Raw genomic sequence first — 14,765 nt, 5'->3', positions numbered from 1 at the left:
TACTTACCATGGATTTCCTTTATGAAAAAAATGGCATCATTTTAGGAGGAATAGTTTTGTATGAAAAATACTTTAATATCAATAAAATATTGAGGTCTCCAAATGAGTTTTTTGGTTTTTTTTTTTCCCAGTCCTGGGGCTTGAACTCAGGGCCTGAGCACTAGCCTTGGACTTTCTCCAGGCTAGAGCTCCTCAGCACCACTTCCTGCTTTTTTCTATGTATGTGGTTCTAAGGAATTGAACCCTGGTCTTCATGCATGCTAGGCAAGCACTCTACCACTAGGCCAAACTCCCGGTCCACCTCTTGTCTTTTATGTAACAATGCTTAATATTTTTCAGTATATATGCTTGGCATTTATTTTGTTAAACTTGTTTAAAGCAGTCCTTCATGCTATTTTGAGTGAAATAGTTAATTTTGTTTTTAAATTGTTCATTGTTCTGTGTAAAACATGATTGATTTTTGTATAGGGATCTTGTATCATGCATCCTTGCTGAATTGTTTGTTCTAGGTTGTTTTGTTTTGTTTTGGGGTGGGTCATAGGGCTTGAACTCTGGGCCTAGGTGAGGTCCACCCTACCCTTGACGAAGTCCCACTTCCCATTTTCTGGAGGTTAATTGGAGATAAAAGCTTTAGGTTCTTTTGTGCCAAGGCTGGTTTTGAACCTCCTGAGTAGCTAGAATTACAAGTGTGAGCCACTGCATGGCTTCTAGTGTTTTTTTTTGTTTTTGTTTTTTTAAGTGAATTTCTTCTTCTACATAATAGGCTATATACTGTCTGTTCAGAAAGAGAGGTATATTTTTCAATTTTTTTTTTTTTTTTTGCCATTCCTGGGCTTGAACTCAGGGCCGAAGCACTCTCCTTGGGCTTTTTCAAGGCTAGAGCTTTACCACTTGAACCTCAGCACCACTTCCAGCTTTTGTCTATATATGTGGTACTGAGGAATCAAACCCTGGTCTTTCTGCATGATAGGCAAGCACTCTATCACTAGGCCAAACTCCTGGCTCCTACTTTTTTTTTTTTTGGTACTTATACATAATGAAATTTTATGGTGCCATCAGAAAGAATGACATCACTCCATTCATAAGGAAATTGGCCCCTACTTTTCAATCAATTTTTTTCCTTAGGAGGATTACATGTCCTGACTGGAAACTACCTAATATTAGAAATAGATGCCATTGTCTTTTATACTTAAGAGAACCAATTCAGTCTTTCTCCATTAAAATATGATGCTGGTTTAGGTATTTCATTTATGGTTTTTTTATCAGTTAAGAAAATTTCCTCTTTTTTAATACTGAGATTTGAACTCATGGTTTCGGCTAAATAGGTACTGTATTGCTTGACTATACCTACAGGCTGTTTGTCTCTGATAATATTTATTTACGTACTTATTTAATTATTTTGCTGACAGTCCTGTAGCTTAAACTCAAGGCCTAGACATTGTCCCTGAGATTGTATTTTTTTTTTTTGCCTGTCCTGGGTCTTGAACTCAGGGCCTAAGCACTGTCCTTGGCCTTTAGCTCAAGGCTAGTGCTCTGCCACTTGAGCCACAGCCCCACTAATGGCTTTTCTATGTATGTGGTACTGAGGAATCAAACCCGGGTCTTCCTGCAAGCACCCTACCATTAGGCCAAACTCCCAGCCCCTTGAGATTGTATTTTGTGTGTGTGTGTGTGTGTGTGTGTGTGTATGTGTTTGATGGTGGTGGTTGGGGGGGGCATGGGACTTGAACTCAGCCTAGGCACTGTCCCTGAGCTCTTCAGACTACTCCCCTCCCCTTGAGCGAAGCCCCACTTCTGGTTTTCTAGAGGTTAACTGAAGAGAGGAGTCTCAGGTCCTTTTGTTCCCAGGCTGGCTTTGAACCTTGATCTTCAGATGTCAGCCTCCTGACTAGCTAGGATTACAGGCATGAGCCTGACTTTCTCAAGGCTAGAGCTCTACTACTTGAGCCTCAGCACTACTTCTGGCTTTTTTTGTATGTATGTGGTACCAAGGAATTGAACCTGGGTCTTTGTGCATGGTAGTCTATCACTAGGCTAAACTCCCAGCCCTTCAAATTAGTATTTAATGAGCTTGTTTTGATTATTACTTTTTTAAAGATGGAGTCTCACCATGTTGCCCAGGCTAGCCTTAAACCCTTGGGTTGGGGTTAAGCAGTTCTGCCTCTAGCCTACAAAGTCAGGCATGTACCACAAGACCTGGGTTGTGTTTTGGTTTGGTTTGATTTTTTTGTTGTTGTTGTTGTTAATTGTGGGGCTTGAACTCTGGGCCTGAGTGCTGTCCCTGAGCTCTTCAGCTCAAGGCTGCTTGCTGCCTTACCCCTTGGGCCACAGTGCCACTTCCAGTTTTCTGGTGATTAATTGGAGATAAGAGTCTCACGTACTTTAGTGCCCAGGCTGACTTTGAACTGAGATCCTCAGATCTCACCCTTCTGAGTAGCTAGGAGTACAGTTGTGAGCCACCTCACCCAGATGGCCTGGCTAGTTTTGATGATTTTATATTTAGGGGTAATAACATAGAGATACATGCAGATAAATCTTGTCAAACTTACTCCATCTGCTTCTGCTCTGAAGAGGCTCCTTGATATTTTATTCCTTTTCAGCTTGCCAGTGTAACGGTCACAGCAAATGCATCAACCAGAGTATATGTGAGAAGTGCGAGAATCTGACTACAGGCAAGCACTGTGAGACCTGCATCTCTGGCTTCTATGGTGATCCTACCAATGGAGGCAAATGTCAGCGTAAGTCACATGGGTGAAGTCTGCTGATTGCAAGTCAGGTGGAGCACATACTTCTATTTGAGTTGAATATCTAGACGGAAAGAGCCATTTGATTTTGGATGTTGTATTTCTGATTGACTCATATTGTCAAGAGCTCAGCTGAGCTGGGGATTGAACCTTTGGATATGAGAGCAACTGGTTAAAGCAGCAAATCAACAATGAAAGAGTTAAGCAGAGGTATAAACACGGAAAAAGTCAATTTCCCCCTCCCCTTCATTGAACAATACACCAGAGAGGGAAGTAGAACAGTTGTGGGTGGGAACATCTCACTGTGGAAGGGAGCCTGACATGGGGAGGGAGAGAAGGAAGCACCAGGAAAGGGAAATAAATGTGGAGCAAATATCTTCTATTTCCCCCCTTTCCCACATAGAGGCCCTCAGCTCAGGATTAAGGTGCCTGTGAAGTGTGACTGAGTTGGGGCCAAGTTCCTGACAGCTCCTTGAGAGACTGCAGCGTCTAGCTGTGTCCACGTCTGCTATGGGAGGGCAGCTGTGACCCCAATGCCTCCAATCAGAAGTGAGATGAGGGTTAGAAGGGCTAGGAAATGCCTCATTTCTGAGTGTGTGTGTGTGTGTGTGTGTGTGTGTGTGTGTGTGTGTGTGTGTGTGTGTGTGTGTGTGTGTGTGTGTGTGTGTGTGTGTGTGTGAATGCTGATGCTTTGGAAAAAAATGCTCCTTGGTTGAGATGGAAGGCATCCCAGCCAACTTCCTCCAAGATATAGTCCACACCCAGGACTGGGATGCAGTATCTGGCATGCTAGAGATATTTTGTATATGTTTATTAAATAAATAAAAGAAGACAATACTGGGGCGGGGGGAGTCTGTCAAAATGGAAGTAGTAATTGCTTTAGGTGGCAATGGGGACTAGCTTCTCTTTTCCTCCTATCCTTTGATCTTGGGTCTTTTAATGTTGCTTTTATCTTACTAGAGATAAACTTAGCTGAAAAAAAAATCAGAAATCTTACAAGCAATTTGTGTTTTAGTCTGCCTTATCTAGGAGAAAAAAAAAAAAACCACCTTTGGTCATAATAATCTAAACCCTTTGTGATCTGCTTTCCCCTTTCTTTTCCCAGCATGCAAGTGCAATGGGCATGCATCACTGTGCAACACCAACACGGGCAAGTGCTTCTGTACCACCAAGGGTGTCAAGGGGGATGAATGCCAGCTGTGAGTACCATATTCTTCCACCAGGGGAGCCAGGGCATGAAGTTGCCTCAACCCTGAAAGCTACCCATTCCTTCTGAGACCTCTGGGCTAATTAGTTTGAAGATAATGCCCATCCTGCTCCATACAAATCAACTTCTAAACTGAGGAGTCGTTAACAACCATTCTTTAATGGCTCTTTCATTCACTTTTTAACATTTCCTGGCTTGCTAATTTGGATTAGTCATATTACTTTAGCACCTACTCAATTTTTTCTTGTCAGAGGGTTGTACTCTTTTGAGTTAGAAGAGCTGGTATGAATATTTATGTAGTGTTTTGGTTGTCTGGTAGTAGAAATGATCTTCTTGCCTGTAACTCATCCATTCAATGTCCAGCCCTCTCCTTGGTGAAATGTGTGTAATGTCTTCCAGAGGGGAGGGTTTCTAAACCCCCACCCTCATCTCTTAGAGTGCAGATTCAGCAAAGGTAGACTTGGATTTCAGACCTAGCTTTGCCTCCTTTAAGCTTCCATTTCCCATCTATCAAGAAAGGCCTTGCCAGCTGGATGCCTTGGCTCATATTTGTAATCCTGGCTACTCAGGAGGCTGAGATTTGAGGATTGCAGTTCAAAGCCAGCCCTGGCATTAAAGACTTTAACACTCTTATCTCCAATTAACTACTAGAAAAGTGGGAGTGGTGCCTTGACTCAAGGATTAGGGTGGTAGCCTTGAGCTGAAGAGCTCAAGGACAACAGCGCCCAGGGCCAGAGTCCAGGCCCCACGACTGACAACCCCCCCCCCCCCCCCCCGCAAAAAAAAAAAGAAAGGCTTTGCCTTGCAATCATTATTTTTAGTGTCTTTGTTAGTTGGCATGAGAGTGATTATCCCCCAATTTGCATATACCCTCTTCCTTATTGGGAAACTTCATGAAGTATGTACATTGAAGTTTATTCTTCTCTCAAGAAGAAGCTTTAGACAAATAATTAAATGTGAGAATATTAAGTCACATCAACAGATTTCATCATTGATAAATTTTATTTGTCTTGAAGAATGATAGTAGCAGCTGTTATTACCAGCTATTGGGGGAGGTGAATATAAAAGAATCTCAATTCTGGTTCAGCCTGTGCAAAAGAATTAATGAGACAAGCTGGACATGGTGGCTCCCACCTGTAATCTAGCTATGCAGAAAGTGGAGGGGATTACTGTCCAAGACTAGAGTGGAAGTCTATCTGAAAAAGAAACTAAAAGAACTAAAAGAGCTGGGAGCATGGCTTAAGTGGTAGAGTACTTGAAGCTCTGAGTCCAGACCCAGTACCACCAAAAATAAATTTTAAAAATCAGCAATTGAGACATTTTTAGTATGATTTAGCAGAGAATTGATCTTGTATATATGGTTACTAGTTTCATGCTACTTTAAAGCTAATAATATATGAAGGAAACTCTAACCAAAGATTAAATTTAATGTTTTGATTCAGACTCCTTTAAAGAGAAAAATGTGAGAGCAAAATTAATCACTGTTATTTAGAGACACAACAAAGGCATGAGGTATGGCATCCAATGAAAGATTTTCAGCTTTCCAAAAGATTATGACTGTGTCAAGTGCCAATGTTATCACCTGGGCTTTTTGTCTCAAGCTTTCTTTTTTTTTTTTTTCTATGTATGTGGTACTGAGGAATTGAACCCGGGTCTTCATGCATGCTAGGCAAGCACTCAACCACTAGGCCAAACTCCCAGCCCCTTGTCTCAAGCTTTCTGTATTTTAGTATTACCTAAACTCTCTGTCTTTTCCTATGTTTGGTGGCTGTTGTGCTTGCCTAAGTGTCTCTGTGACTAATGATGACATTTGTAGACAATATTCAGAGAGAGGTTAGCCTGTTTTTGCTGGTTGTGGTGGCAGGCACCTGTAATCTCAGAATTCAGGGTGCTTGGGGTTACATTCAAGGCAGGAGGATGAAGAGTTAAAGGACAGTCAGAGCTACATAGTAGCAAGACACTGTTTCAAAGAATATTTTTTTTAAATAATTCTTTTTTAGACACCAGGCACCAGTGGCTCATGCCTGCAATCCTAGCTACTGAGGTGGCTGAGATCTTGAGGACAGTTCAAAGCCATCCCGGCTTTGAGAATCAATGAGAATCTTATCTCCAGTTAACCAACCACCAGAAAATCAGAAGTGATGCTGTGGCTCAATGTGGTAGAATGCCAGCCTTGAGCTGAAGAGCTCAGGCCCAGAATTCAAGTCCTACAACTGAAAATAATAATAGTTCTTTTTAGCTAGAATGATTTAAAAAAAAAAAACTTGATATTCAGTTACTGAAGTATTTTGGAGTGGATTTTTCTTTTTTTTAATTTTATTTTTTATTGTATAGGTAATGTATAGAAGGGTTACAGTTACATTCGCCAGGTATATTACTTCTCACGCATTGATACCCCTTCTCATATTTTTGTCCCCATTTCCCTCCCTGGGGAGGATTTTTCTTAAAGTGCTTGTTGGTATTTAGTTTTTGCTTGCTAATATTAAAGGGAGAGCAGGAAAGTAATGAAAAATTAATACTTTTAAATGATAAAATTGCACTTTTAGAATGTATAGCCCATACAAATGTGTTTGTCATTGTAATAAATGGGGTCTAGCCTTATTACACATTATCTCATATTTTGGCAAATGTTTGTCCATCGTTTTGATGTATTAGTGGTGTGAATTGCTTAACAATCAGCAAGAAAATTTATGAAACTCCTTTCAGTCTACCAGTTCTGAATAATGAAGAATGTAATTATCATGATCCAAAACCAATTCCTCTCTATCCTCTCTCCTTCCTTTCTCTCCCTCCCTTCCTCCCTTTCTCTCACCTCCCCCCCTTACCCCTCTCTCCCTCCTCTCCCTGTCTCTCTCCTTCCCATCATTTAAGTTTAAACTTGGGGCATCACACTTGGTAGAGGAGCGCTCTACCACTTGAGCTATGCCCCTAGCCTATGATTCACAACTTTGTAGTTAATACAAAAGGATCTGCTTGACTTTAGGAGTATTGATTCAGGCTGGAATTGTAGTTCCAGAGTATAGACTTGTAGAATATAGATTGTGCCTGGAATTATGGTTCTGTATTAGAACACCTGGCCTTCAAACACAAGGCCTTTAGTTCAAACTCCAGTCCCCAAAATAATCTCATTTTTTTCCATCCTAGATGTGAAGTAGAAAATCGATACCAGGGAAACCCTCTCAAAGGAACATGTTATTGTAAGTGTTTTTGTGAGTCTTATTTCTAGAAGCAGAATAATTCAGCAAAACTCCATTGGTTTCTTTAACATGATTTGAGAATGGTAAGTATTTGAGGACTATAGCAACAACTCATAAAAAGTATCACAGCTTTCATTGAAGGGCTTGCCTGTATACACTGTTTTCAGCTATTTTAATTGTGGACATGGTATGTGGTAGCGTGAAGGGCTCAGATAGTAGGGAACAATACAACCCCTGGCTTTCATGGTTTAAGTTCTTCAAAAGCTTTACTTCATCTGCTGTTTTATATTACAGGATGTAGATAAAAAACAATTCTTAAAATTCAGATGAAGTTTTGTCATTCTTTCTGGAGCTAATTTGTGTTAGAAATACATATATAAAATAAAATACCAGTAATTATTCTTGGAGTGAAAGGTGAATCTGGCAAGTTGACCAGATCTTTTTGGGTAAATGTGTTTTATTTCTGTACAAGAATCCACATAGTAGGTCATATGCTAGAGCCAGAGAAAAAGGAGTTACCCATTTGGCATCTCCAGTGTAATTCTATACCTGTTGAGTACAGTGGACTTGAATATTAAATTGTGCCAATTTGAGACAGGAGCCTCTCTTAAACTATCACTCTAGTTTATGAGTAGCTATATCACACACATTATGCTTTCTAGATAAACATATTTCTTGTCCCAAACCTTGAATCAACCACTTTTCCATAGGATCTGGTTTTGGTTACACTATTCATTGTTTATTCTTGGATCCTTAAGCCAAACCCAGCATGTATAGGTACTCAATATTTGTAGGTGACTCTCAAATCTCAAGCATTATCATGATAGGAGGAGAGAAACTGGTTTATTTTGGAAAACTGGAATGTAGGCGAGCCAGAATCCTTTCCTAGCTATTAAGTTAATGAGGAAAGCTATTTGTACTTCCAAAGACCTAATACATTTTGCTTTACACCAGTTTTTTAAGTATGTATATCTTTCTTTCCATAGATACTCTTCTTATTGACTATCAGTTCACTTTTAGCCTGTCCCAGGAAGATGACCGTTATTATACAGCCATCAATTTTGTGGCTACTCCTGATGAAGTAAGATTTTTTTTTAACTTATTTTGTTTTGAATTTGTATGGTTTATTTTCTTGGTTATCATGGATAGAAGTACTGCCTTAGCAGTGGTCTCAGGATGGAGTCTCAGAATGCTCTGGAGAGGTGTAGGAAAGAAGTATTAGAGTCTGTGTTTTATCTTCTTTCCATCCCAAAGGTGAGAATAGTATTAAAAGATTTAGCAAGATCTGAACACTGACTAGCATTTACTCTACATATTTGGTCAGTTCATTGCAGCAGCCCATACAGGAGCTCCATCAGCAATGCACAGAGAGCAAATGAGAGAGCCCAGATTTATTCTCTCAAAGTAGACCCAACAATTAAAACTTGCCTGCAAAGGCAGTATACAATAGCCCCAGGACCAGTGAAGAAGGAAGGAAGGAAGGAAAGAATTATATTTTGAAAAATGGATGTTTTCATTATGGGATTGATTAATTGATTGATTGATTTTGTGGGCCATGTGGCTTGAACTTGGCCTAGGTGCCGTCCCTGAGCTCTTCAGCTCAAGGCTACCACCCTACCCTAGGCCTGGGCCTTGTCACCTAGCTCTGCAGCTCAAGGCTACTGCCCCACTTCCTGTTTTCTAGAAGTTAATTGGAGATAAGATTCTCAGGTCCTTTTGTGCCTGGGCTGGCTTTGAACAGTGATCCTTAGATCTCAGCCTCCTGAGTGTCTAGGATTACAGGCATGTGCCACCTTGCCTGGCTATGGGTTTTTATTTTTGCTGTGAATATCAAAATACTATTAAAAATCAAATTTCCTAGCCTGCTTTAAGGTCTTTATATAAAGTGATGATTTCAGCATAATTGACTCGATTCATATTATATAAGAATGCACCATTTGGCTATTTGCAAAATATTTGTTTGCAAAAATATTTGTTTGACTCTAAGAAAGATATTACAGTCATGTTTATATAGCAAAGCCCTCAAAAGCATAGGACTTGAACCTAGCGCCTAGACACTGTCATTGAACACTTTTTACTCAAGGCTAGCACTCTGCCACTTAGGCCACAGTGCCACTTTTGCCTTTTTCTGTGTATGTGGTACCCAGAAATCGAACCCAGGACTTCATGCATGCTAGATAAGCACTCTACCTCTAAGCTACGCTCCCAGCCAAGGAGGAAAATGTTTTTAAGTCTTGAATGAATATAATTATCTTTAAACTTATTGTGTTTTAGCTTCAGATGTTTTTCAAATAATTTCCTTGTGGGAAAAGATTTACAATATATGAATTCAGAAGTATGTGAGTTTAAGTTATAAATAAATAAAAATTAGTACACTCAGGTGGCATATGCCTGTAATCCTGGCACTTTGAGGCAAATGGAAGACATGAGTTTGAGACCAACATAGGTTATATAAAGACCCTCCTGAAATACTGGAGTTAGAGAGGTACTAGCTCAGCTTTTTTCCTAGTAAATAAGATCCTGTTAAGAAACAGCTGCCCAAAGGATCCTAAGGAGTAAAGTGTGCTAATGTGGCCTTTGTTAAAAGGTACTTTCTTAAAGTTAGTCACTGAATTCCATATACTTTTATGGGAGAGAAATGAAGTTTTATCTGGGGTGTATAGCTTTTGTTGGGGAAAATTGGTTAGTTTTCATGCTATAAACTTTTTTTTCTTTTTCTTTTTCTTTTTTTTTTTTCTTTTTTTTTTTTTTGCCAGCCCTGGGCTTGAGCTCAGGGCCTGAGCACTGTCCTTGGACTTTCTCAGGGTTAGAACTCTACTGCTTGAGCCTCAGCACCATTTCTGGCTTTTTTCTATGTATGTGGTACTGAGGAATTGAACCCGGGTCTTTGTGCATGCTAGGCAAGCACTCTACCACTAGGCCAAACTCCTGGCCCTGCTATAAACTTTTTGTAAACCTGAGTTTCTCTTGAGAAATTATACAATATAGAGTTAACATGATTGCGAGTAGTAAAATCTAATTGTTGCTTTCTTTTAAAATGTAAAAGCTGTTACAATTAGTTTTCTAATTATTTGCAACTATCAGCAAAACAGGGATTTGGACATGTTCATCAATGCCTCCAAAAACTTTAACCTCAACATCACCTGGGCTGCCAGCTTCTCAGGTAAAGATACATCTAGTAAAAATTGTGAGTAGAAGTAATGGATTGCAAAATGTAATATCGAATTTGGGAAAGGAGTTACTGATGGATAAGTTTAAAACCCACCTTTGTCACTAGTTGTGAGACCTTGAACTTAGGGTTCTTCATTTGCAAAGTTAGCATAATAATACTAGGGCCAGGAGTTTGGCCTAGTGGTAGAGTGCTTGCCTAGCATGCACGAAGACCTAGGTTCAATTCCTCGGTACCACATACACAGAAAAAGCTGGAAGTGGTGCTGTGGTTCATGTGGTAGAGCTCTCTAGCTTTGAGAATACCCAAGGACAGCACTCAGGCCCTGAGATCACACCCCAGGACTGGCCAAAAAAATAAAAATAATACTTACCTAGAATTGTATAGATGAAATGAGTTGTATCTTCCAATGCCTACCATGCTTCAGGGTCAGTAGATTAGTATTCTGCCTGATTTAACCCATTATTCACACCTTTCTTGAGGTCCCTCCCATCAGCGTCCACATCCATGCTTCAGAGATAAGAAAACTAGTGTCTTAGAGTTTCTAGAACTGAAAATCTTTTAAGTAAGATCAGGCTTTTATATTTGCAGAGAACCGTACTTTGGAAATTAAACCAAGCTCTAAAACACATTTTCTCTCTCATTTATCTTACTATGATTCACTAAAGATCTGATGACACTGATACAGTGGTTGTCAGGTAACACAACGTAACTTGATAACTTGGCAGATAGACCTGGGTTTGAAATTACCTGCACTGTGTATCTGGGCAAGTTATGAAGGCTTTCTGAGGCTATTTCCTTGAGTAAGACAGGGTCTAATAAAGAGTGCTCTGAGGATTAAATGAGATAATAAAAAAGTACTTAGTGTTGTGATTGAAATTTGGTTAATTCTTACTATATCCTCATTCCTTCTGTTGTTAAAATCCCCCCCTTTGATCAAAACTCAAGCCAGTTAGACTAGTATAAAATAATCTGTGCATACCACTTTGAGGTTTATCATGTCTTAAAGGAGTATATAGAATTTGGGAAAAGTTCAGAAACTTAGGATGAGGACAGACTTAAAAAAAAGTCTAAATATCAGATTTGGAGGAAGAGAATATGTTCTGAGAAATATGATAGAGTTTGCAATGAAGATGTGACATTTGGGCACTAGTCTCAGAGTGTTTAATTCAAACATATAATAAGTCCATTTTGTGAGTCTTTGTAGACAAGTTCCTAGTTTGGTTAGAATATGGAATATGAGAGTTGTGTTGGATTAGATGGAGTTACACTAGGCTGAGGAAACTTAAATACAGTGGTAGCTGATAGTAGGAAGGAGGGCTGAGTGTGTCTTGAGCCCTATCCTTTCTGTTGAGGCCTGAAGCACCTGCTAGCTAGAAAGTAAGAGGTGAATCACTGTTCTGGGTACTGGCATTGGGAGTCTTACCACACAAATGTGAAGAAGAAATGCAAAGGAATCAGGGTGTTATACATGGAGTAAATGTTGGTGATGTTAATAGGACTCTGGTGACATCTGTAGTTTTGTTGCTATCAATTTCAATGTGTGTGTGGGGGGGGGCGTGCAGGGGAGTGTTGCAGGGGTTCCTAGTAGATCCATTCTGGTTTGGAACCCAGTTTCAAATCCTAGCTGCATCCTTGCTGGCTATCTGATCTGAGACAAGTTACTTAATTTCTCAGGACCTCAATTTCCTAAATAAAGATAGTAGAGTGTTGTGAGGGTTAAAAGAGATAATTGGGGCCTGAACACTGTCCTTCATCTTTTTCAAGGCTAGTGCTCTACCCCTTGAGCCACAATACCACTTCTGGTTTTTTCTGTAAACGTGGTACTAAGTAATGAAACCCAAGGCTTCTTTTTTTTTTTTTTGCCCATGGAACACTATCTTATTTTTAATGAATTTAGCACATCCATACCAAATACAAAATTGTTTTCTCCCTAATACAACCTCTTTCTACACCATTTCATTTTCAGTAGCTCGTCTTGAAAATTGAAATCTTCTAGCAACAAGAATCTCCTCCCTTTTATCTACCACTGTGTAGCTAAGTTCTTTAAACTCATATCTGCAGTAATAATGGGCTTGAGTTCAGGGCCTGAGCACTGTCCTTGGGTTTTCTCAAGGCTGAAACCCTACCACTTGAGCCACAGCATCACTTCTGAACCCAAGGCTTCTTATATGCGAGGCAAGAACTCTACCACTAGGCCCCAAGATTGAGCTCTTAAAGGCTATTCCTGGGATATTCCTAAGTATTCAGGGAATTTATGTCCAAAAAATGAGTCTCTTATTTCCATTTTCTTTTCTTCCAAACAGCTGGAACCCAGGCTGGAGAAGAGATGCCTGTTGTTTCAAAAACCAACATTAAGGAGTACAAAGATAGCTTCTCTAATGAGAAGTTTGATTTTCGCAACCACCCAAATATTACTTTCTTTGTTTATGTCAGTAATTTCACTTGGCCCATCAAAATACAGGTAAGAAGAGCTTTTTTTGTCCTTTCTTTTTTTTTCTTTTCTTTTTTTGTGGGTCATGGGGCTTGAACTCGGCCTGGGCACTGTCCCTGAGCTCTTCAACTCAAGGCTACCACCTACCCTTGAGCTAAGCCCCACTTCCCGTTTTCTTGAGGTTAATTGGAGTTAAGAGTCTCCGGTCCTTTTGTGCCCAGGCTGGCTTTGGACCTTAATCCTCAGGTCTTAGCCTCCTGAGTAGCTAGGATTGCAGGCATGAGCCACCACACCTGGCTAAGAAGTGCTTTTTTAATTTCAGTCTTGCAAAGATATAGTCCTCATTAAAAACTTAAATTCACCATTGTACATTTAACTTACATTGTTGCTTGCCATCATACATTTTATGGCAAAGGAGGGCTGAGCACATGAATATTACAAAGATTGTACTGGAAATACCATATACCATGTGGATGGAAATTTCTGACCACTTACCAAAGCAAGTTAGCATATATCAAATTAGGTATTTATATGTATATTAATTTCTTCATGAGTACTTACCATGTAAATAATCTGTAGTACTACACAGAGAACATCAGTTATAGAATCAGTAAGGTAAGTATAAATGACACAAGCACAAGAGCCAGCGAAATACAAAGTTCAGAAATAGGCATAGGAAAAGATCTCAAAAATATTATGGTAAGTTTGTAGAAGGGTAGGTAGGTGTGATGGCAGGCATGAGGGTATATAAAAGCATAGGCCTTGTAGTCTATTAGAGGGGGGCTTGATTCCTGGGTTCTATATAAATCACAGAGCCTCTTCAAGTAGCATATTGTTTGTGCATATAACTTAAAGTTGTAAGAGTTGGTGTTGCCTGCTATATGTTCAACCTGCTCTTTTCCTCTGTTCTCAAGAGGCTAGTGTATTCTCTCTTACCCAAGATCCATGGCCCCAGGTGAGCTTTTTGTAATAATGTTATCAGAGCCCCTGACTCATCACTTTCTGCCAAATAGCTCCTTTAGTCTGGGTGAACTTGGAGGTGCTATGCATGTGTGGAACTTGGACTGATTCATTTTAGTCTTGGTTGCTGGACTTGGACTATTACTTGATTATTTTTAGAAGCAAGAGAGTACCAATTAACTAAAATGGGCATAAGCTAATCCTGGTAGTTGTGTCTTCATGCCTTGGATTGTGGTAAAAAGCAGTTAATTTTTCCCTTCTGGATGTGGAAGACAGAAGATGTTATTTTTTCCCCCTCATTGTCCTGTGTTTATCCTAAGTGGTCTACAAATTCCCTTTGATCTGCTTCTTCCTTTGTTCTCACACACCCTGCTTCCCTCCCTCCTCAGCCAGTCTTACATACAATGCCTACAACCCCCCTTTCCTCTCTATCCCTCCCTCCCTCCCTCCCTCCTCCCTGTTTCATGTTTCCCTGTTCTTCCCCCCCTCTCCCCCCCTCCCCCGCCAATATTCTAGCCAGTCCTTTAAAAGAATGCTTTTCCTTAAGCATGGGACTGTGTACAATTCAGGCCTTGGTCCTCTCCTCTCCACACAGCTTCCCTGGGCAGTTCCATCCCACTATAGCACTTGGGCTATCATTTCTGTGCTGATACCTCTTAGTGCTGACTCCATCCCAGCTTCACACCAGTGTTCTTGATTACTGCCTAAACATTTCTGCCTGCACTCCAAGTATCTCTGTACTCAGCATATAGTCATTCTTGATCTTAAGCTCCAAACTCCATGCTTCCTTTCTCAGTGGACAGTAGAACTCTTCCCCTTACTGCACAAACCAGGACTTGAAATCATTGCATTCCTAGAGTAAATCGAACTAGGGCATGATGTATCATTTCTTTATATATTGCTAGATTCATTTTGCTAGTATCTTGGTTAGAATTTTGCATTTATTTCATAATTTATGATTTTGATTTTCTCTTTTATGGTTTTTGATGCTATTAAGTTGAACTGAATTTTAATAATTGCAGTTTGGGTACCAAGTTGTTAAATCATTTTATTC

At 39.9% G+C, this 14,765-nt stretch overlaps 1 protein-coding gene across 1 annotated transcript in view; it reads left to right on the top strand.

The window, feature by feature from the left end:
• Atrn (attractin) overlaps positions 1 to 14,765 on the top strand; it is a 102,549-nt gene that overhangs the window by 73,103 nt on the left and 14,681 nt on the right. Inside the window, exons 19-24 of the mRNA XM_090352058.1 lie at positions 2,601 to 2,738; positions 3,850 to 3,943; positions 7,096 to 7,148; positions 8,135 to 8,229; positions 10,233 to 10,311; positions 12,624 to 12,781. Of these exons, the coding sequence (XP_090208184.1) occupies positions 2,601 to 2,738; positions 3,850 to 3,943; positions 7,096 to 7,148; positions 8,135 to 8,229; positions 10,233 to 10,311; positions 12,624 to 12,781 (617 nt within the window). The remainder of the gene's footprint in view (positions 1 to 2,600; positions 2,739 to 3,849; positions 3,944 to 7,095; positions 7,149 to 8,134; positions 8,230 to 10,232; positions 10,312 to 12,623; positions 12,782 to 14,765) is intronic.

The sequence above is a fragment of the Megascapheus bottae genome, chromosome 18 (genome assembly GCF_031878675.1).
Source record: "Megascapheus bottae isolate mThoBot1 chromosome 18, mThoBot2.hap1, whole genome shotgun sequence".
Classification (NCBI taxonomy): Eukaryota; Metazoa; Chordata; class Mammalia; order Rodentia; family Geomyidae; genus Megascapheus; species Megascapheus bottae.
The sequence above is the reverse complement of the archived record's forward strand: the minus strand, read 5'-3'. Positions and strand labels throughout refer to the sequence as shown.